We start from the raw sequence: 22,642 nt of genomic DNA, 5'->3' as shown, positions 1-22,642 counted from the left end.
CCATTACATATTAACATAGCTTTAGCATTATTAGCCAGCCTTATCTTTCAGAGATCGCTGTCATTATTCATATTGTGAGAATGCTTACGGGTTCGCCAAGCAGGTCAAGGCCAAAGAAATGTACAGTCCAAGCCTTAAATATCCTGAACTTGAGTTTACTCGAGGGCACACTCAGGAGTTTTGGCTTGACCTTGACAGATATCTCAGGACCAAACCTTAGCCTGATTCTGAACCCTCCACAAAGTTTGCAAAATTCTGGGTGCAGGTTTGCACTGGGCATCAGTCTGTGCCCTACAGCAGGACTCTTCTGAACTTTCCCAGCTCCCAGCCCAACACAGCCATCGCCCCTCCATCACATAACCAAGCCTTTCCCACTGCAAGCCATCTCCAAAAGAAGCAGTGGGAAAGTCAGTCTGTCATTGTATCTGCAGTTCCACTTATTGTTTCCTTAATTACTCATCAATACAGACAACAAATGGACGGATGTCCTACAATACACCCTGCAGCATTCTGTCCCAAGTCTTCCGCAACTCACAGAATAAACTTGGTTGGCATTATTACTTTTATTATTGTTATTACTTTTGATTTGTGGTTCTAAAATTAGAAAGATAGCACAATGAAACAGTACAGTTGCTGCCCAAAACTCCATGCAAACTTAAAAATAAGCAAGGTATCAGTTTTCAGTTATGGCAGGCAGTTTGGATAATAAAATCTAGTTCAGAATGAGCCATTTTTAAACAGAAAGCTGGGAATGTCTAAATCTGTCATGAAGGTCTGGAAAAAAAATAAAAGACACCATCTCTATTTCTGCAATAAATTTTGTCCAAGGCATCACTTATAAAATATGAATTAAGTTTTTAGATTATGGCCTGTTCTTCCCCCTAGAACAAGCTTAATAGGTTTCTGTGATGCATGCATAGCTTCAGCAGCATGTTCTGACTTTCCCAGTTCAGTATCATTACACAAGTACAGCACCAAACCTTTGTTTGCTTAGCTGTCCCAGCAACACTGTCCAGAAGCACTAACAGGAAAAACAACTGATGTTCCTAATTTTGGTGGTTCCCTTCTTCAATAAATAATTTGTTTGTCTGGATCACGATGCACAGCCTCAAACAATGGCATTTTTATAATGGTTGATGGTAATAAAGTTTCAATAGAAAAACGTCATTCTAAAACATTCCAAAGTATCAAAACACATCTAATATTGTGAGGATATTACCAAGCCACCCTTATGAAAGAAAGCATCTCCACTGTGAGATTAAGCTCATGCTTTGCCTCTTGCACATGGCATGATCTTGCAATTCAGGCTTGAATTTCAGCCTCTCACTTTGAGTGACCTCTTAATTTTCTCTTACTATCTCTTATTAAAATCAGCAAGGCAGGAAAAAAATATATCAGCTATGTTAACATACTAGCAACATCATCTTCTACACATTCTCCAAGGTCCATCATAGGATGAACTTCACCTAACATATTCCCTTTATATATTTCTCCAATTTTTTATTACAAACTTCAAGGAAAGCAAGTCCACAGCCTCCCGAGGCAGTCAGTTCCAGTTTTTACCTATTCTTACTGTTAGAAAATTCACACCTCATGTCTCTCATCAATCTGCCTTGCTAGAATTTATGTTCCTTATTTCCCCCTTCACCTCCCCAGCAGACATGCAGAGGAGCTTATTTCCTTCTGCTGCAGCAGCTGTTATCTGTGTGAAGACTTCTGCTGTGCCTCAGCCTTCTCTTTGCCAGACCTCAGGCCTTCTAATGTCTTCTAACAGGTCAAGTTCCCTTGATTTCTGATCACCCTTGTTGCTTTCCCTTTACTCTATTCACATCCTCATCAAGTACAGAATCGAGGCCTAATGGACAGGTGAGCAATAGCTGAAATCCACCTGAATTCAGGCACCACACAGAAAAAACAGGCAAAGCCACTTTGAGATGGACTGAAAAAGACCTCTGGAAGATGACAAGTTAAAACAAACCTGCAGAGTACCCCACTGTCAGAAGACCTTTCCCATGCTGTACAGACCCAAGAATTGATGCCTCTTCTAAACTACCCATTACTATTTAAACAGAAGCAACCAACCAAGTCCACTTTCAAAGCATGCAAGTGATTTGCATACAGGAATCCAAGAAGGAATTCTCACAGTTCTTCTCTGTAATTTCATTTCCACATTTGAGAAACACCAAAGAGCAGATCTTGACAAAGAGCTTTCACTGACTTACATTCCAACCATTGTTTCCACTCTCCCAGACCATCAGTTTCTGAGGTCACTGCTACAAAATTGTCATGAGTGGCGTCAGCTCCGTATTCTCCTCAGCATGCAGATTTAAGACACTTCTGGCCAAGGAACATTTCTTCAGCAGCTGGAACCAAGGATCAGGAACTGACGTACATACACAGCAGAGTAACAGCTAGTCACCGCAGCCTGCCACATAACATTTCCAGCTCTGCTCACTAATGATGTTAAACAAAGCAAGAGCAGATGAACATATTGCTGTACTTCTATGCTCGCTGTTTACAATTGTACCATATGACGAACTGCTGAAAACCTGTGTAGGTTAATCTTTATGTAAGCAAGGCTGTCAACACCTAATATAGAAATATGTCAGCTCCTGGGTCGCATACAGCATAGATAGCTATGTATTGAAAAGCTACCTGAATGCCAGCAATGTTGTCTCGCTCTGTCTAATGAACTAACTGAGCTAAAGCAGGCAGAACCACATCAATCACACACCTTAGGCAAAAAAAAAAAAAAGTTGGACTTATTTGCAAGCAAGACCCAGACTCCTGAAACAGGTTGAGGAAAGCAAAATTTTACTCTCATTTGTATTCTCTCAAGAAAAAGTAATAAAGCCATTTTTTAAACTGAAAAGTAATGAAACAGAAACAATGTTGCTAACTAGCCATTCATTATTAAAGTAATTACTTAAATAGATCATTTAACATTTTTCTGTGCAATACCAGCTCCCAATATATAGAAAGAAGCCAGTATCAAAATGACTTATCATCAGGCAATAAATTATTTTTGTTACAAAGGATATTACACTCCATGCTATTCATCAAAAACAATCTGGTATGGAAAGCAAAAGCATTCTGTTCATTCAGGCTGCTCCAGGGAAGAAGCAGGCACATCTGTGATTGGAAGGGATCAGAGAGAAAAGGCAGCACAGGGCTAACCCAGGGTTCATCTGAAGCACGAGGTTCAGGCAAACGTCACACAGGAAAGAGGGGGAGTGAACTTAGGTCCACATAATGCAGGATATTCTCATTCCCAGTCACATATCAGGGTCTGAACATAAGGTAGCATCCGTGACTGTAAAGCCTCCATTAAAATAAAAGCTCTGGGGATGGTTATGCTTTTAGGTTACCTGCCTTTACCCCAACACACCATCCCCACAGACATACCTTTCTCATCACCTCCATCTCCACCTGTTGCACATCTCAGCAAACATCTAGAAAATCCACAGACAGTACATCCCTCCTTCAGCCAGGTTTTTTTTAAGATACTTAGCCAAAGGCTTGACACCTATAGTGCTAGGCAAATAACTTCTCAGGGGGGCATTTACTTATTCCTAGTGTTGGAGTTAAATGGGCACTGACAGCACTAAATGATGCAGTGGAAACCACCGAGTCGTATGCCCACGCAATGAGTAATTTTAAACAGAGGAGGGACGCACGGGCTTCTTAAAGCCCAGCGTGCCTGTGATTTATTTAACTGACTTCAGTTCTGAAGCAGTGCTTCTCAGAGGTATAACAGGCTGAAACAGCAGCACCATTTAAAACAGCACTTATCAGGAAAATGTAAGATGCATGTTCTCCCACCACTGCCGATGGAGAGATTTGATTTGTGACCCAAGGATTCAAATTTCAGGAGAAACAAGCAACTCCTTAAGACCTGCTGGAGATGTATTACCAAATAACGTTCTGAAGCTTGCCTTGGACTCCAACTAGCTTCACTAATAACATTTAGATTAGATTCATTTTATGCCAATTAACTTCCACTGAGTCATTTCTTTCCAGTAAAAACTCCACAGGGCACTGCTTCTCAGAAAGTGAGCTCCACAAGTAAGTGAGGACACAAAAAGCCCAACAAAGCTGAAAGCAACCCCAACGGCGATGGGCAGAGAAGCACTAACCGATGCTGAGTGAGGTACTGGCTAAGCGCTTTGAAGTGTCCTGCCAAAAAAAAAAAAAAAAAAAAAAACACCTTCCATCCTCTGACAGGAAGAATTAGGGAAATTTTATAAAGATGAAACTCACTGCTACTGAGAGAGAATATGAAAGTACTTCCTGAGCGATCTTGCAGTCGGTCAAGCTCTGCAGCTGTAGTGCTGGTGCCCTATTTTGCCTTGACCTTTCATGTTTGCTGTGAGTGATAAAGCAGAGTGTCTCATTTTGCCACTAGCGCAAGCAAGCAAAGAGGTCTAGCTCAGAACACAGCCAGTGTTGGCTGAAAATCCACCTGCCCTACAAACCACAACCAACACACAGTAAACCAAGTAGCAGAGACTGCAAGTCAGCCACGAGAGCTAAATACTCCAGTAAGTATCAGCCTGATTTCACTATTTCGACTGCTAAATCTGTCTTGTCTTAATAAAGCATTAAAATAGTTAAGTGTGTTACTGAAAGAGCCTGAAAGTCCCCAATAAAGTTGTGAGACAGGTGCAAACTGTCAAATTACAGCCCCACAGGAAAGTCGCCGTTATCATTTTACCTATGGAATGCCTCATTCCTGCTGCAGCAAAACCACCAGTGCAGCTGCCACGGCTGCCAAGCTGGGGAGCCCCAAATAACAGGGTCGGAACAAGCACTGATGTTCAGGAGTCCAGAAGCTAAAGCAGCAAGCGGAGGGGAAGGGCTGGGATGGGGGAGGTCAGAGAGGTGTTCCTCTCGACAAGCACAAAGGGCACAAAGAAAGGGACAAAGTTGGCTCAGGAAGCTAGATAACATTGAAATCCCACATATTCAGGTAAACCGCAGGTGCATTCAGCTATGGATGAATGAGAAAATACAAAAAGGATCATATGAAAAATATCTAAATGAAAGGAAAAATATTAAGTTCAGGAAAGCAGAAGATCAGAGACAAGACAATAGAAATATCTGCATGACTCCAAACAAGATAATCCATAAATACCTCAGACTTTCCCCTAGTTTAAAACCCCTTCCACTGACCACCATTTATCCACACACACACGCACACACTGTCAATCACTGTCTCTATAAATTCAAACTTGGGCAGCTCTGAAGGCACAAATTCTGACCTACCACATATTTGTGAGCACATCTGTAGTAAATTATTCTGCTTTGCTCTTCCTCCTGGGCATCACAAACATCTCAGAACATAGAACTAATCCAACACTCAACTGCAGCAATAGTGTCATAACAGAGCCACCTAGAGCAGCTCAAAAAGTCATTTCATCTCCTGGTGAGCTGCCTCTGGTGCTCCAGAACCTCCCATATTACCCATCGAGGCACTCAGGGTCTCCTCCCCACTCTAATTAGCCATATTAATTAGCTATATCCCAATCTCCGATCTACTGACCTCTGGGACATTCTTCATGCTTTCAGCAGTGCTCAGCTCAGCAGTACCGACGTCCAAAACTCTACCTTTCCTCTCTTCTCAACTGCTTCAACTTCTTTAACTCCTCCCTTTGCTGAACTGCAGCTCTGTCTCATCTCTGTTTGCCTCATCAGTCTCAGTCTTCACGGACGAGCTCTTCATAGCAGGGAACCTGGCTTACCATATGCTGATAAAGCACTATGTAAATGTATGATGCAGTATTAGCAATGATACCAGTAATGATGTCCTGCTCTTAAACATGCTGCTCTGAGAGTCATTTCTGTCTCCGGGAACAAAGCCTACTAAATTCAGGCTTATCTTCTAATTTATGGGCTAAAGAGAAATGGGATATACCTAAAGTACACTGTTTTGTTTGGCCTTAATTATAGGCAGTATTATGCTGCCACAGCAACTAGAAAAGCCTAAGCTGCCTGAAGATGATACAAGATACGGCACAATGCTACACACCCTGCCCCGTCTCCTGTCCCCACATAGCACTGTGCTAGGCACGGGGCACCCCAGGGACAGCTAGTAAATGCATTCCAGCAGCCGCGGCATGGCACCGACAGGATGAGGCAAGCTGTCTGGTGGCACCCGCTCCGTCTGCATTTGCACACCTGTGTGAGGGCTTTATTGCTCTCCCCTGCTCCACGCAGCCAGGAAAAAGGGTCTGGGAAGGTGTCTCCCCCTCCAGCAGCACGCAGTGAGCTGGCTGCTCCAGCCCACCAGATTCTGAGGAGAGATTCATGAAGGGGAATTAACACATCTGGCTCCCCCTAAAACACCTGGATGCTTCACTTCATCTGCACATCTGTATCTCCTCCCCCAAGCTACAGGTTGATCAGCCACCCTTCCCAACTGGCTTCCAACTGCCATTAAACGGCAGCAAGAGAAAGCGGGGCACTGTAGGGCATTTAATGAAGAAGGACTGATCCTCCTCCGAGTGGCTGTTGTGCTGAATTAATGCCAGACAGTTGTTATGTCCCTGGAAGAGCTCTGTGGCTCCCATGATACTGCCACGACGCTGCGAAGTGGAGACAAACCATGCACGCACGGTTCTTTGGATATCTCTGCCAGCAAGGCAGTCTTAACTGGAAAGAGCTGGTACCTTGCTTTCCTGGGTGAAAAAATTAATTAAAATTAAAATTAAATTCAAATTTAATTTTCCCACACACCTCAACGTATGATTTCTTGGGTGTGGACTACTCTGAACAAGGCAGCTTTAACAACTGACTCTGCATCTTCCCTTGACTCGTCATTTGCCAAAAATTTACTACAGTTACCCGTAACTACTGCAGGCATTTCTGTTTCAGCCTCACAAACTAGCCTGACTACCACAGGTCAGCACTAAAAGGTCTAGCTCAGGACCCAATGAGTCACACATTTTCTTCACCTTCTGGTGAACTACTACTTATTCATAACCTAGTTATCTACTTTAGCTGTCAAAGAAATTTAAATTGTGCCAGCTCTGCACAAAGCCGGGATACCAGCATATCCCAGCAGGGTACAGGGCAAAAGTTTACAGCTATTAAATACAGAAAACTGGTGAACTACATTATGAGCTTAGCAGAAATATAATTCTTGCTTTTAACAGGACAGAGAATGGCAGGCTGAAGTGCTTTAGCTAAAAACATCTTAAACATGGCAACTTAAAAAAAATAAATGTATGTTTCATTTTTTGCTCTTTTTTTTTCCCTGCATTAAATTCTGAAAGTACTGATAGTCATGGAATAATCAGGTTTAACAGGTTAGCAGTAATATATGCCTCAAGTGTTCCTAATACATCATAATCTTCTTTCACAGAATTTGCATCACTGTCAAACCGAACTACTGATTTTCAGTTGATGCTTTTAACATGTTTCTATGGTTACTTTCCAAGGTCGCATCACAGACGCCTGAACAGCAGTTCAGAAAGACAAAAGGCATTTTGCATCCTTCACCATATTAAATAATTTATGAAAGTTAAGGCATCCTCACGGAAAATAAAAAAATCATAAAAGAATGGTTCTGAGGTTATTTTCTCAGCAACAGTTTGAAGCACAGTAAAATCAATACCTCTACAAAAGCCTTCAAGAGGCAGGCTATTTGACTAATGTTCCATATGGTACAAAATGCTAAGGAACGTTCCAAGTTTAGATCTATATGCACAAGCCTACATGAACTGCATGAGTGGATCTTAAAGCAGAACATCTAGACATCTAATTTGCTACTGTCAGCTTCATCTTTTAAATCAGGCAGCAGCTATTGTCTCAGAAAGGATTCTGAATCTGAAAAAAATGCAAAAATAAAACTGAAAAAGTGAAGTAAAAATGGTAATGACAGCCTTTATTATTTCCATCGTTTTTCATTCAAAGCCATGCAGATTTCATCTGTCCCCGAAACGTTACAAATTTTGACTAGTGTAATGAAAGCTTGTGCACAAAATATCTGAATCCTCTGCCTACCGCTACACTAGATCAGAGTTTATTGGAACTAATTGAAGTGTCTGAGGCTTGGAACAAAAACACATTAGTCATTTAGTGGTTGTGCTAATATTGCTATGCCTTTCCTGCAGTTTCATTAGATACAGACTGCTTCAATACCCTAATCATATGCTCAGTCACAGCACAATCAGTACACAGAGTACTGACAAGCTGTCCCACCATGCCTAGAGCTGATAAGGTGTCTGCTCTATGAGTAACCTCAATTATTGACTATATTTTATGGTCAATCTAATGACCAAATGCTTATCAGTGAACCATCAGGTGCCTGTAATAGGATAGTGACCCTTAGTTTATATGTACCATTACTGCTCATTAGTGAATAATTAGATTCTTTAATCCACAACTCACAGGCATTACAATATGATGGAATATCCTGAATCAAGGAAAAGACGACTATGCTTATTTTAACTCTTAAGATGTTCAATTACATTACTCAGAGCTTGTATGTTATGTCTTGTTAAGAAAAGCTGCTTGCAAAAAGTGTATCATGTGTAATGTTTTATGTCATGTCTAAATTGACACAGCTTTCCTAAACACGCAGGAATATGACGAGAGTGGAAAGATAATGGGTGTGATTCACCATTATGATTCTCCAGATTTATTAACTTAACTGGTTTTAATCTAGCAAAGCCCAGCAACACTGCAAATGATATAGAGATCTAGAAACTAGTGAGCGCATACTGAGTGCTATGTTTGGAAGAGTAATTCATCAAACAAAAGCAGGCAGATGTGAGGGAAAACAGCTGCATATACACGGCTCCTTCCCTGCCTCAAAGTCAGTGGTCCCGTGGCAGCAAGTGCAACCCTGTGACCAAACCAGCCTGAAAAGACACAAAAATAATCCACTATCAAAGATGATTAATATTTAAGAAAGGCAATATAATACAGCTTGTCTTCTGCTCAACCTTGCTCAGGGTTTCTTGGCTTTATACATCATTCCTTCTAAATTGCTTTGATTCCTCTCAGCTGCCCCATCACTGCTCAAACCTTCCCTCCAGCTCGCCTTGGGGCACCAAGGCCAGACAGCCACGCTCCCACCAAAGCTCTACAACCCCAGCCAGCAGCACAGGCAGCGCCGCCACGACTGCTACCAGCCACCAACAGGCAAAAATCACCCGACGGCTTCAATTTTTAGGGGGCCTTGATTCTTCTCCCAAGGGAGTGGCATGTTCTTTTTAGGCAATTAACCTCTTCCAAAGTGCATTCCCATTCTCGTCCTCCTCACTGCCCTGCTGCCTGTTCGTGGAAACACCACAGCCTCTCTTCCCCAGGTGTCTGTCTGACAAAAGACCTGACAGCTTATTACAGCTTTCTACCACAATAAGCCAATATTTGCTTAGCTGTGAGCATAAGAGAATTCAGACCACGGAAGAGTCCTACAGCTATCTTGCATATTTTCACTTGGTAATTGCACATTCAGGTCGCTTATACAAAAAGAGAGAGAGAAAGAAGAATAAAAAAAAGGAAACGGCCCTGGAAACAGGTTCAAAGTGTGGAGCCACTACAGCAGCGAGGCATCACTCACTCCATGCCAATGGTCAAAGCAACCTCCATTTTTCTTAAATCTGAGGAATACTAGAGATTAAGCGTCACCTGCATTGTAAGGGTAAACCAGGAACCTCTTCACACCCATCAATGCCCATGAGCTGTACATTTTGCTCAGGCTTTCTTATTCTGACAGTGACCTACTGAGAAGCTGCATTTTCTTCTAAATCCTCCAGTCCTTCAGTAACATGACCATTGAGCAATGTCTGGCAATTTGCTTGTGTGACAAAGTCAGACGTTAATCAAAGCTTTTCTCCTTCTATGACAGATCAGAGTGAGGGAAAAAGGCTTAAAAACTGATTTAATTTCTTAATACGCTTCTGTCTGCTGTTTCTAATATTTGGCTTTGATTTTGAATACTTAGCACTTCTGTGCTAGACACTCTGCATTTCTAGGTAATGAATAAAATGCTTTTCTTCCCCCCCCCTTTTTTTTTTTGAAAAGCACAACATAATTAATCTTGAAGAAATTAAATATGACATTCAAATGAGAAAGAGCTCTGGATGAATATGTAAATTTTGGTTTCATATATGCTTAACAAAACCAATGCATTCACAGCAAAGACTATCTTAAAGATATTAATTTTAACTACATGTACCTCTCACAACCAGGTAAAGATTTTGCTGTAGGTTTTTTTTTTTTTTTCATGTAAGGACATGAACCCTTCTGTATTGTCTTCGGAGTTTGTGACCCTACATACACAAAGCTATAACTCTCACTGAGGAGCAAAGTGGAGTAAAAAACAAGTAAACCAAAAAAAAAGCTGCACAGACCTCCTCCCTTCCCAGGAACAAGCCAGCCCACAAGCAAGAGTCAAAGGGTGCTATTTCACTGAATAGAGACTCTAGTTTTAATGTGAAAAAGACATTTATCTGCTGCCAGCAAACCATGCCACAGCCCAAAAGCTAATTGTGCTAGGACCTGTACAAACACAGTTAATGCTACTTCATGAAGAAGACTACTGGAAGCCTTTATTCCTGTGAAAAATTCTGGATCTACCGTTACTGCTGCTAAGTAAATCACAGACGCAGCTTCCACAAGAAACCTATGAAGACTTTGTCGTCCAAACTAACTAACCATGCACCCCAATACACTGAGAGTTAATATACATGCATATTTTTGCCTAGCTAGTTTATTTCTATGACAAAACCACCTTTTTCCCAAGGTAGAGTCCCATCTACTTTCCCTTTTTCAAAAGGACTCCTGTGAAGATGGAAGCACTCAGTAGAGTTGTTCAAAAAGAGGGCAGGATTCTAGAAAAAAAGTGTGTACAAAATCATCAGTATATTAACTGCATTTATTCCAGTAGCAAACAAGGAAAAAAAAATGTGCCAGGCTCTGCACAACTCAAGTAACAGACTGGCTCTGCTATGAAGTTCACAGTTTAAGTGGCTGAGAGGAGAAGGATGGTAAGGAAAGAATTAGAAATTACAATGAATAGGGACTGCAGCATAATGCCAATGCCATTTTATCTCAAGGTGCTTGCTTGGTCTTCTATCTCAAGGTGCTTGCTGAGAGAGAATTAGCTGAATGAGAGATGAAGGACAGAGAAAAGGATGATACTGCAAAGGATTCAAAGGCAGGGATGACCTTCCACCAAGTGCTGTAAGCTGGATGGTGCAAAGGGATGGAAGAGATGGGACTGGAAAGGTTAGATCAAATAACCCTGATATCCTACCAGGACTGAAGAAAATCACTGGAACCATTGATATCCTTCTATCACAATTTCTGCTAGCATCTGTCTCTCTTCACCCCTGAAGATTTCCTCCTCTTCCTCTCCTCTTGTCCTGAGAACTACATACCTCAGGATTGAAAGGAAGAGGCAGCACCAAAGCTTTGTTCTGTAGGTCCCTGTGGCAGGAGGCATCAAAAGCAAAGGGGGAGCAGCAGGAGAAGGTTAAGGCCAATGGGGATGGAGACGCCTGGCCAGGACTAGGCAATGGTATCCACCTGAGAACCTGCTCAACATATGTGCAACTGCCGTGGATCAAACTGAATCTCTCCCCCCCTACTTTCATATGATTTTCTGCATTTCAATCTGTGTTTTCAATAACTGAACTTGTTTCTTGAGTGCTTGCTTTTAGGGAACAAAAGATTCTTAGATGGACTCTGGAAGACTGAGAAATTAATGCTGCAACACATTGTGAGTAAAGATCATGAAAATGCTACAAAACTACTTCAGATAACTGATAACTGTTAAAAGAAAGAAACGCACAAGTGCTTTGTGCAAAAAAAAAAAAAATCAGCCAGGCCTATTATTTGGTTAAAATTTGAAGGGAATTTTGAACAGAGGAAACATGGGTAGGGAATAAGCAATGCACTAATGGGTTTTAAAATGTTTTAGCTTTAGCAGCTATGTGCTAGCTATAAAACTCCAGCTCACTCAGGGCAAAGACAGATTCATGAGAAGCAATTAGGGCCTAATCCAACATACAGTGATGTCATTTGAAGTCTTGCTGTTGACTTCAAGAATCTTTGAATTAAGTCAATGACAATCATTAGCAAGGATCCATCTCTTTACAACAAAACCAGAAATGCATTTTGCTGACCACTGACAGAATTATCACTGGGAGGAAAACATTTGGGATGTTATTTCAGATTATTATGCACCAATTTCTTTCTTTCAATTCTAAGGGGGTTGTTTTATTTTCTGAATTCTCCAGCTTAGCTAATGTAAAGTTAGCCTTTACATTAGTTTAGAACATACAGATTCACCCTGAAAAAAAAAAGTAGTTTAAACTAAATCAGACTGTTCACACCCACAATATGAAATACTGTAATAAAAGCTGTGATGCTGTCCACTCTAGGTACGTTAGAGCGGATTCATCTGTCCTTATTTAGGTAACTAAAAAAAAAAAGCCACAAATGTCTAACTGAGCTTTTCCCCTTAATTTCCTCTCTACTTCCACTAACTTCACGCAACTATCTCACGTGGATTATCCTCTGTTGTCAACCATTTCTGTATTGACTTTAAGCCTGCAGGCACAGACTCAAAGCTAGAACTTCCATACGCAATACTTGGGGTAGACCCTTCCCAGTCTCTTGTGTACATAGGCATGGTGGTATGTAGGCGTATAATGGTTCAGACTCATTGTACCACGGTCTTCTCTAACAGGACTTGGGAAGCTGAGCTCTTTTTGAGATCAGATTATAACTTACACTAAACTTCCTTTTCTGTTTTTTGATGTTGCAAAAAGAATTAAAGATTAAGGAAAGAGAAACAATACAATTTTTACATGATAAAAATGATCGTTAGTGCATAAATTTTACTTTAATGCCATTCACAGACATACGTTTTTCAATATTGTCTAAAAACATGCTCAGTTCTGAATTAAAAAAGGAGTTTGGAATGCAAGTACAAAGCCCTGAATTTTGTTGTTTTAAATACCATCTGCTTGAGAGCACATTGCATTTAATCAACAGTGCTAATTACAACAAACATTTCACAAACAAAACCAACAGCTTATTTTCATTATAAGACCCAAGAACCGAAAAAAAGATTGTTCTAGGCTGCTGCTAAAAAACTAATGTCTTAAATTGTTTTTAACTGTTGTTACCAACTGCGGGGAAAAAAAACTTCCATTTGCACATCCGGCCATGCTACTGAATAAAAATGCAAATAAAAACCTCCTAATTTCGATCAGAGTGGAAAAGCTTCATTACTTCAGCTTCTGCTTCAAGAAAACCTACGCAGTAACAGATTGGCTACAGGTAGAAATGTCCATTAAGGACTATACAAAGACCAGCACAGCACATATTATTGGGTTTTGATCAAATGAGGTTCCTGCTCAGGCGTCCAGAGTGAGAAAGGGGATGTCACCATCACATCCCTGCTCCCCTGTGGCAGTGGAAAGCTACAGTCACAACCACAGGACCAACTCCACCTCTCAGCAACCAGCACCAAATGCTCCACCTTCTACCTGCAGCAAAGACTCAAAGCATTTCACAACCATTTGAACACCCATAAGCATTTACAGAAAACAGAAAAATGACAAACTACCTTATGAAGAATGAAGCTGCAGCTGAGGTACCTGCCGAGACTCCGGCTGGAGCCACCAAGCTCTGGGAGGCCACTGAGCCACCTGTTCCCGTGGGGTCCGAGTTGTTCTGCCCTGAGCTGACCTGAACGCTGGGTCCATCCCGGCCACTTTCTGGTGCTGTTTCTGCCTGGAAAAAAGAGAAAAAAACACACATACAGGTTAATACCCTTGCATGACATGGAGCAATTACATACAGTGCTTCTGAAGAGTGTCTTTGCAAGGGCAAACGTGAAGACCAACAGTGGCTGAGGAGAGACACAAGTGGACAGGCGTACCACAGAAGGTCCTGCAATAGAGAAGGTAAAAACCATGACTGTAACAGACAAGCAGAATAACACAGAAACCTATTGTGATGGGTAATGTGCAGTTAAATAGTTTGACAGGCATGAAGAAATGGAAAACGATAAGCAGAACCCATTGTTTTACAGTGTTATTTGGGAGCTGGCAGAACTGTTTATCTGGTTCAGTTGTAACTGTCAGGAATTATTTCTCAGTGGCACATCATCTACGAGACCTATCTGTGTAAGAGGAACTAACCAAACGGTCACATTTGTAACGTTTCCACATGAATAACTCCAGGAACTAAATAAAAAAATTGATTTTTTAAAACATGTATACAGCCCTGCTTGTCTGCATTATGCATCTTAGCAGCACAAGTACCTGGCATTTTTGTCTCCTGCAAACTGTTCCAGTGGGAAAAGAGGAGTGGCTGGAGATGCATCTTCTCCAGCATAACCTATCTGTGGTATCTGAGACAGAGTCTGGAAGGAGGTGGTTGTTTGGGGATTTTGCCAAAAAATCAGACATTTGTATTGTGACATTGTGTCACGTCGACATCATGATGCCAAGGCCACTACCTTCTTCAGAATCAAGTTCAATTAAGTCCCATCAGTCAAATACTCATTGACAGTGCTGGGAAGGACTCATTTTAGGGAAAACCTGCTCTCTGTCTAGGAGTACTAAAGATTTAATTAAAGAAGACACCACAATAAATATTTGTCAAAAGAGTTAATTGCTTCATGTATGATAATATATGATATTTCTGTCATCTGAAATACTACTTTGACATTTCCAACTAATTAGCTAAAATAAATTACGGAAAAGGAGACAGCCTTGTAATGAAGCACAAACGCAATTAAGTACTTCCTGGGATGCCACCAAATTTTAAATTTTGTGCTGCCATAGATCATGTTTTACAACTACAGATACACAGACTCGGTAACAGCGCCTTCCCAGCTATGCACACCCTCAACTTCCTCATACAATAAAAAAACAGACTTGTTCTCATGAGAACTGAGGTAACCCCATTATTAGGTATCAAGTATAAGAAAACTCTGCCAACCAAGCAGTGTTTGACTGATGCATGAAAGGCTGTCTGGAGTTTCATTTGGACTCATTCCCATAGGTTCTGAGTGCTGAATTCCCAGTTCCCAGAGAAGTCAAGAAGAAGAAAGTGCACTCAGCTCTTCCAAACGTCTGCTCTTTAAAGATTAATATTATCAGTATTATGGAGTGGCTGACTAATGCTTTACCCTAGACTGCCACACCAAAAAGCACTTTTATAGACCTCACCTAAGAGATCTGAGGCTGAGACACAGAACAATATTCACACAGATTAACTTAATCCTAGTGAAGTTACTTGTGCTAAAAGCCTAACTTGAAGCTTTAAATAACCCTCTACAAAATCCCTTCACTTTGTCATACAGAAGTCTCAATAGATCAAATATTTTAGCAATGCAGGTAAAAAAGCTGAGACCGAACACCACTAGAGGTCAAGAATGGCACAAAAAAATGGTGTGCCAGCAACACATACTCAGAAAAATGAAAACTATCCCTGCCACGATCTACTGGTGTTAAACCACCACACATGGACAACCAGGAACTGAGATACCTGGAAAAGGATGAGATCTGCTCATGCGGTTACTTGCTAAAAATTAAGTAATGGAGTAAGGAGGACTGTGAGGTAGGTGGTGAATAAAACAGGTACTTGAGCATGAACAAATTGAAGCAGCAAGTGTATGCTATTAACCTACACCAACTACGGAAAGTATATGGCACGAGGAAAAAAGAAAAAAAGCAGACTGGGAAAGATCCAAATGTGCCACCTTCTGAGTTAGCCAAACCAACACAAAGCACTACTGATAAGCAGAGCTTACTATGGGCTTAGCAATGTATGAATTAAGCAATCTGCACCAGATGCATAGGAGAATAACCAGCACAAGAACACGTGACACAGAAGTCACAGAAACAATCAAACGCTGATGAGGAAAAGGCAGACTTATGATCTTTGACCTAAGCTGCTGCATCAGCTCTAACACCAGGCTGCCCCGTGTCGCTACTGGCACACACGGTGCTATGCTTCACCCTGGGCTTCGCCCAATTAAGCAATCTGAGTGATGAAAGTAGAGTTACACAGCAAAGCGATGAAGCTAGGTGGAGCAAGACTGGTTCCTGAAGAGAAGGGGTGAGAAATGCTGGAGCTGGTACGTGGGCCTTGCAGATTGGCATGCCAAGGGCCTGCCATGCCCAGCGGCCAACAAGAGAGAGGAACCCTACCAGCAGCTGCTGCCAGACTAGCAGTAGTGCTTGAATATTCCCACGTGTTCTGCCAGGAAAACAACCACAACCCTCCGTCACGTGCACTGGCTCAAATTAAAAATTACAGGGTCAAGCTGAATTCCTCAAATGTATTTTTCCATTCACTTTTAATGGAGCTGTATTAAACAGCGGGATTTTGAAACAAAGAAAAGCACATTTAAACAACATATTGAAAAAGGAATGCAAAAGCAACATGTCTCTAACCAATCATACTCATGCATAACCTAAGTGACAGCACAATCTGAAGTTAAAACTAAAATCTGTAGAGTTAGCATGAAACTTCAGGGAATTTTACAGCAAAGCAGGCTAGATTTACAAGAACTGACAGGAATCTGTTAACCAGACCAGGTTTTGCTTCTTTGTAAATGCTCTACTTGTCTTCTGACAGGTCAGTTCCCATAAAGCTATTCACATTTAACAAAAAAAAAAAAAAAAATAAGAAATTGATAACATACATGCTTTCTTCAGCACTTTTTTTCTTCTATGAGAACTTAAAAGCCCACATTTCTTAGAGACCAATGATTGTGGGTATATCAGGCATCTAACTTGAAATATCCAAATCAAACCTCATTTTTCAGATAGCAGATGGTTTATACTTTTCAACCACCAGTTTGCTAGCCAACGTATCTAAACTGGATATCTGTAAATTGCCATTCCCAGAATCATTAGACACTTCTAAAACTCAAACTGTAATTTTTAGGTAAATTTGGCAGTATTATTCACAGTTCTATGCATTTAATTTATATCAAAGGAGGATGAGGGGAAGCTAAGGAGAATGCATTGACTCTTGTAGAGAGGAAAGTGAAATAAGACATGCGAGATAAAAAAATTCATCATAGGACTAGCGTGGAAGACAATCCATACCTTTTTCACTAAGTCTTCAATTACTCAATTAAAATTCTTAAACACTGCTGGAAAACTGATGCTACCTCTCAGTGAGAAGCTGGAAAAAAAGCCAAACAAGCTCTTCCCAGTTTAAGATTCAAGGACTGCTTGCACCGTACAAAGTGGAAGGACTTTCCAGCACAACCACGTTCAGCTCACTATGGGAGTGACATCTCTCAGCTGATGAGGAGGGCAGGGTCAGCCTTCCTACAGGCACTTGCAGCATCCCTATCTAAGGCAACATTTCAGCATGGGTAAATAAGTTGGGAGCTCACTTCAGCTTTCCAAATGGGAGATGGCTACATGGCTAAAACGCTGATAGCCACATTCCCATCTTGCCCATTTTCAGCTCTGTGCATGGTTTGCAGGTTTGGTGGAAACCAGGTGGGCAGCCCCATTGGCACGGGGACCAAACAGGCACATGGCTGCCCAGGAGGACATGTCCTGAGACACCTCCAGGCTGCAATCCCACACACTTGCTCCTGCATTTAGGCTCCTAAGTCCTTCCATTTCTTCTGGAAAATTGGACATCTGAGGCTGGCCCACCACAGCCCTAGGGGACCAGCACCATCCCAGCTGAGTGAAGTACAGAAAGGCGAAGATGGATCACAGGGAAGAAGAGAAATTAGACTACCTGAGGACAACAGCAAACCAGGGAGGACACAGAAGCATTAGGAGAAACAGCTCCATGGGCTCATCCCTCCTTGCAGCTGCATACCAGGACTGTTACTGGTTCAAGAAAATCCAGTTCAGGTATGAGGAAATTTGTCAGGTCCTAGTCATTTGACCTGAGGCAGAAACACTAAACAGTGATAAATCGGACCCTCCTGCACACTCCAGTTTGTCACAGTATGGTTTCTGCTTGTGTCACTTACAGATGCTGAAGGGGTACAAGTGAGGTAAGTGAGCTTTGTTTTTAAATTAAGCATGGGAATTACCTCATGCCTCTCCTTCATCTCAATCCATGCTCTTCTGGGAACTGCCTGTGGAAAATATTTCTCTAGAGGAACAGGAGCAGCTCTGCAGGGTTTTTTTTAAGCACACAAGTTTGCACAGGGAGAAGACTCCAGCATGTGGCTGAAAGGGAACTGCGCTTCTCTGTTTACTAAATTCTCATAAATCACTCATGATCAAACACAGAAATCACAACCCTGTCACTATAAAGTGTTACTGAATATTTTAAACGTCACAGGCCTCCATCCAGAGATTAATGGTTTTTATTTTCTTAGAAAAGGTTGGGTGTGACAAAATCCATTAACCCTCTGGAAACCAGCCAATCCTCAAAGGAAGGATTTCCAAAACTGCTCTGTACGGCTCCTTCCCCTTACTCTGAAGCCACAGAGGAACTGGTACCAGTAACAGCACAGCAAGGGCAAGGGTTGAAAATATGACACCAGGTGTTTTGCAGGTTCATGCATGCCAATGTCTCTGCGCTTCATATCAGTGCCTGCGTCAGTGACACGAGGGTTTTGGCATGCCCATCCTGAGGGCATGGGAGCACAGCTGGATGGGCTGCATTTTGGCTGGCAGCATCCACACGTGCAACTGAGGCTGGCAGGTCCACAGCAAGCAACCGCAGCACAGATTGCTCCTGGTTAAATTGCCCAAAGGCTTAGGGCGAGGGCAAGAAGAGACAGAGGCAACCTGACATCCTCGGGCTGCGGAGATGTGCTGGGCAGAGCAGGGCAGCCCCCGCCCCATCCCCGATTCCCAGCACATGGGCTCCCTGCTGTGACCAGGTGGCTGGAAACATCTGCCCAGGTTTAAACAAGTCAGGCTTGTCTAAATCACACTGTAGAAAGGTTGGCCATAGATTTAATTTCCAGGTATGCAGTATGCTGTCATTACCATCTAAAGGGCAATTACAACTCTAACAAGCTCTCAGCAAGTTTGAAGTGCAAAGCCAAAAACTAAGCCATAGTGTTTCCACTTTCCTGAGTATTTCCATTCTCTGGACATTGATCTTTGTTCACAGACCCCAAAAAAAAGCCAAATTAGGTGCTGTCACTTTGTCCCTGCAACTTGTGCAAAATGTGAGCCTGGTGAAAGGAAAAAAGCAAACACAGGAAGATAAAAATCCACGCAGAGAAAAATAGATCATTCCCTGGTCAGCACTGTGATTGTAAAAAAGAAAATCAGAAGTCTGGATAGAGCTGCAAAAGAAAGTAATCGGATACAATGTCTAAGTGGAAGTATTAATACTTTGTCCTTAAGGATGAATTCACAGAAGTGGGAAGGGAAAAAAATTACAAAAACATGTCTGATAGACATCAGTGTAACCAAAGTCAGAACTCAATACCATTTATTTTATTTCCAAAAACTGGTCCCATGATGAAAGCATTCAGCAGAATTTCACTAGTGAATCACAGGTGAAGCTCTAGCAAGATCAAGCCTCAGTCTCTGCTGAGGCATCCCCCCTCTCCCAGGCTGTTTTTACCCCTTTCCAACTCACAGACAGACCAGCAGAATTTTAAGTATTCACTTTAACTTGCTATTTTCCACTTTTAGACTAGAACGTCACAGCCAATTAAAACTGTAAAAACTGCTTGATTTAACAATTTTACAATATATTAAGGTTATTGTTTGTATATGGTAAAATAATAACTCCCCCCCTACATGATTTATGCTAAAATCCTTATGACCTACTAGCTGGAACAAATGTGACGTAAATCTCTACCTGGGCAATGCGCATGCTATAAACCCTCCTTCCCCTCAAGCGCGGATAAGTCCTGCATACATCTTCTATGTGAAATGTCTCCCTCCCAGGTTGACCAGCATCACATAAAGTTAACCGTGCAGTATACATCAGGTTGAAGTGAAACGTGTTCTGGACAAACTTTTTACTATCCTTTGACAATGTTTCTGCTGGGGCTCATTATAAAATAACTAGGGCATTTTATAACTACAATACACTACCGAAGTCATTTTACAACCTGCAGCTGCGATGTGGTAACAAGAATGCCTAAACCTGTACTTTCAGACTTTGAGTCGCACTGAACACACGATGCTCATAAATTGCAGAGCATAACATCCCTTTCCCCAATCCAGATTTTCTATGAGAGTTACTAATGCCTGGCTTATTGTTGATCTCTAAAGATGAGGCAGAAGGGGAAAATCACACAAAAGTAGAATTAAACAGAAATAGGAAGGCCCGTTTACTATCAGACAGGAAAGTAATGTAGGAGACCCAAAGGCAACCTCAGAGCCCTTTCTTTTTGGACTAATACCTGAATTACGAACACAGTTTAAGGTTTTGGATTTTCACTATCAGAAATCATGAGCAGTCTGTGCTTCCTGGAAGGACATCACTGTTCAGCTGCAGGACATGAACACCCAAAGTACTTCCAGCACTGATATCTTTAGTAATACAAGGAAGAAGAGGCAGCTTTTTTCCCCTATAACCAGGGGCTCCTGATATCATCCCATCCCACACCTCAGCTAAACTGTGTTGTTAGGTTCCAGAGAGATTTATGAAGGTTGTGGGCAAGCCTCCTTTTCCTCCGAAGCACCCATTCCTTCCTTCAGTCTTCTCATGTTCCCAGGCAGGAAGGTCTCTGCAGCCAGAGCTCTGGTACTATAAAGATGCCAGGGGCAATGATGAACCTGCAGCCCTCCCACTTCCCTTCACACCTTTGCAATGACACCATCCCCTCTCATTCTCCCACAGCCTTCTACGGCCAGAGCTTCAGCACCCACACAAGCGGCCTCACATTTCAACCACGGGGAACAGCAGCGCAGGAAGATGCAGCAAGCAGTGCTCTCTTTATCCTCCTTCACAGCTCTCTGACCACCAATCACACAAACGTCACCCCCCCCCCCCATCTGCACGTGCAAAACCCACCACTTAGAAAGTTGGGGAACATGAAAAAGAGGTATCAAGAAGGGCATAGATCCTGCTGAATATAAACACACTCAAAATCAGGACTTTACATGTGCAGTCAGTTTAAAGCAACCAGACTAGAGGAACTGTTTCTTCTAATGCCTCAAGGCAAGCATCAGAAAATGCTGCTCAAAGCCCTCTCTGCTGACATGTATTACAATAGCTACAGCCTCCAAAGCCAAAATACATAGCTGTGTACTGCTCAGGGTATTTTAATTTACCATTGTGGTCAAAATTAAAAATGAACTGTTTATTCAAATGGAGAAATGTACAGTTGAATCCCTGCTTTTTGTCAGAGGCTGATATGAGCAAGCAAAGGAATTCATTAACAAGCTCACAATAGTGCAAATTTCCATTAGCTTAGGATTTGTTTTCCTGCTAGAAGACAAATGCTTTTCCATTAGGACTGACTTCCACAGGCCACAAGCATCTCTAACAACAAAGCACAGGACATGTGCAGACCTTTGAAGCAGAAGAACTTATGTCGCCTTCCTGATGCTGCAGTAAAATACAATTTCTCAATGACTTTAGGCAACTCAACCAAAGTTTCACCATGCCTTGCTTTCTCTATTCTACAAAATGGAATAATCATGTTCCCAAGAATTACAGGTCCTTATTAATACAATTTGAATATATTTATTATGTTATTATAATGATTGACATATAATGTCAGCAAATAAAAGGCAAATGTGGCCAGAAGACTGTCATACCTAATTTCTTTTTCAATCATGCTTGAAGTGCTTATATGCCACATATAACTGCTTTAAAGAGAGCATCCCTCAAGAACAATTTACCTGACAGCTACTAAGTACAAGGCACCCATTGCCTAGTATCTCACTTGAAGAGATACAAGCCCTAGCTACATGAAGAGGGCAACAAAGATGGTGAAGGGTCTGGATGTATGAGGAGCAGCTGAGATCTCTTGGTTTGTTCAGCCCAGAGAGGGCTTGGAGGCGACCTCATCGCAGCCCTTCCAACTCGGGATCTTCTGTGAATGCTGAACTCAGATCTGGCAGTTACAGCTCATGGAAGATCTAAGAGTTATTGACAGTTTTCTGAAACCTGTAGTTGAAGATGTAGCAGCAGCTAAGAAAACACCAGATTTTGGACATCACAATGCAGGGTACTAAGAACAAAGAAGGGGGGTGTCCGCATTTTGAGTAGCTGGTGCAGTTCTAGTCCTGCATCTGAATACAGAGGAAGTGGAGTTATGGAAATGACAGGCAAACAAGTCTGTCAAATGGTCGAGAGGATGGAGCAGCTGCCTTCGGAGGACAGATGAAAGAGGCTGGGACTATCTCTGAGAGAAGGGAAGGCTGAGAGGCATCTGTCTGAGGTCTACCAAGTCACTGAGGTAGTAGATAACCTGAATGAAGAATTGCTGTTCACCCATACTTGTATTACGAGGTACAGGTGACAGCCAACGAAACTAATTGGGTCTAAGTTTAAAGGTGATGAAAGAAAGCGAGTACTTCTTTGTGCTAGGGTAGCAAACTCATGGAACCTGCTGACAAAGGTGGTCGTGGAGGCACAGAATGTCAGCAGGGTCAGAGAGGAATTGGATAAATTCCTGGACAACGGGCCTATAAGCAGAGACAGAGAGGTAACAGACAGAGGTGTGTCCCTCAGACCTCCCCAGCTGTTCAGGCTG

The 22,642-nt window shown here is 42.0% G+C and overlaps 1 protein-coding gene across 5 annotated transcripts in view; it reads right to left on the bottom strand.

Moving 5' to 3' along the window:
* The window catches only part of KIF26A (kinesin family member 26A), a 100,170-nt gene that overhangs the window by 35,294 nt on the left and 42,234 nt on the right, over nt 1–22,642 (bottom strand). For all 5 annotated transcript variants that reach the window (XM_080593216.1, XM_080593217.1, XM_080593218.1 and 2 more), the window contains one exon: nt 13,589–13,755. In XM_080593216.1, the coding sequence (XP_080449342.1) occupies nt 13,589–13,755 (167 nt within the window). The remainder of the gene's footprint in view (nt 1–13,588; nt 13,756–22,642) is intronic.

The sequence above is a fragment of the Anser brachyrhynchus genome (genome assembly GCF_964034855.1).
Source record: "Anser brachyrhynchus genome assembly, chromosome: 5".
Taxonomy (NCBI): Eukaryota; Metazoa; Chordata; class Aves; order Anseriformes; family Anatidae; genus Anser; species Anser brachyrhynchus.
The sequence above is the reverse complement of the archived record's forward strand: the minus strand, read 5'-3'. Positions and strand labels throughout refer to the sequence as shown.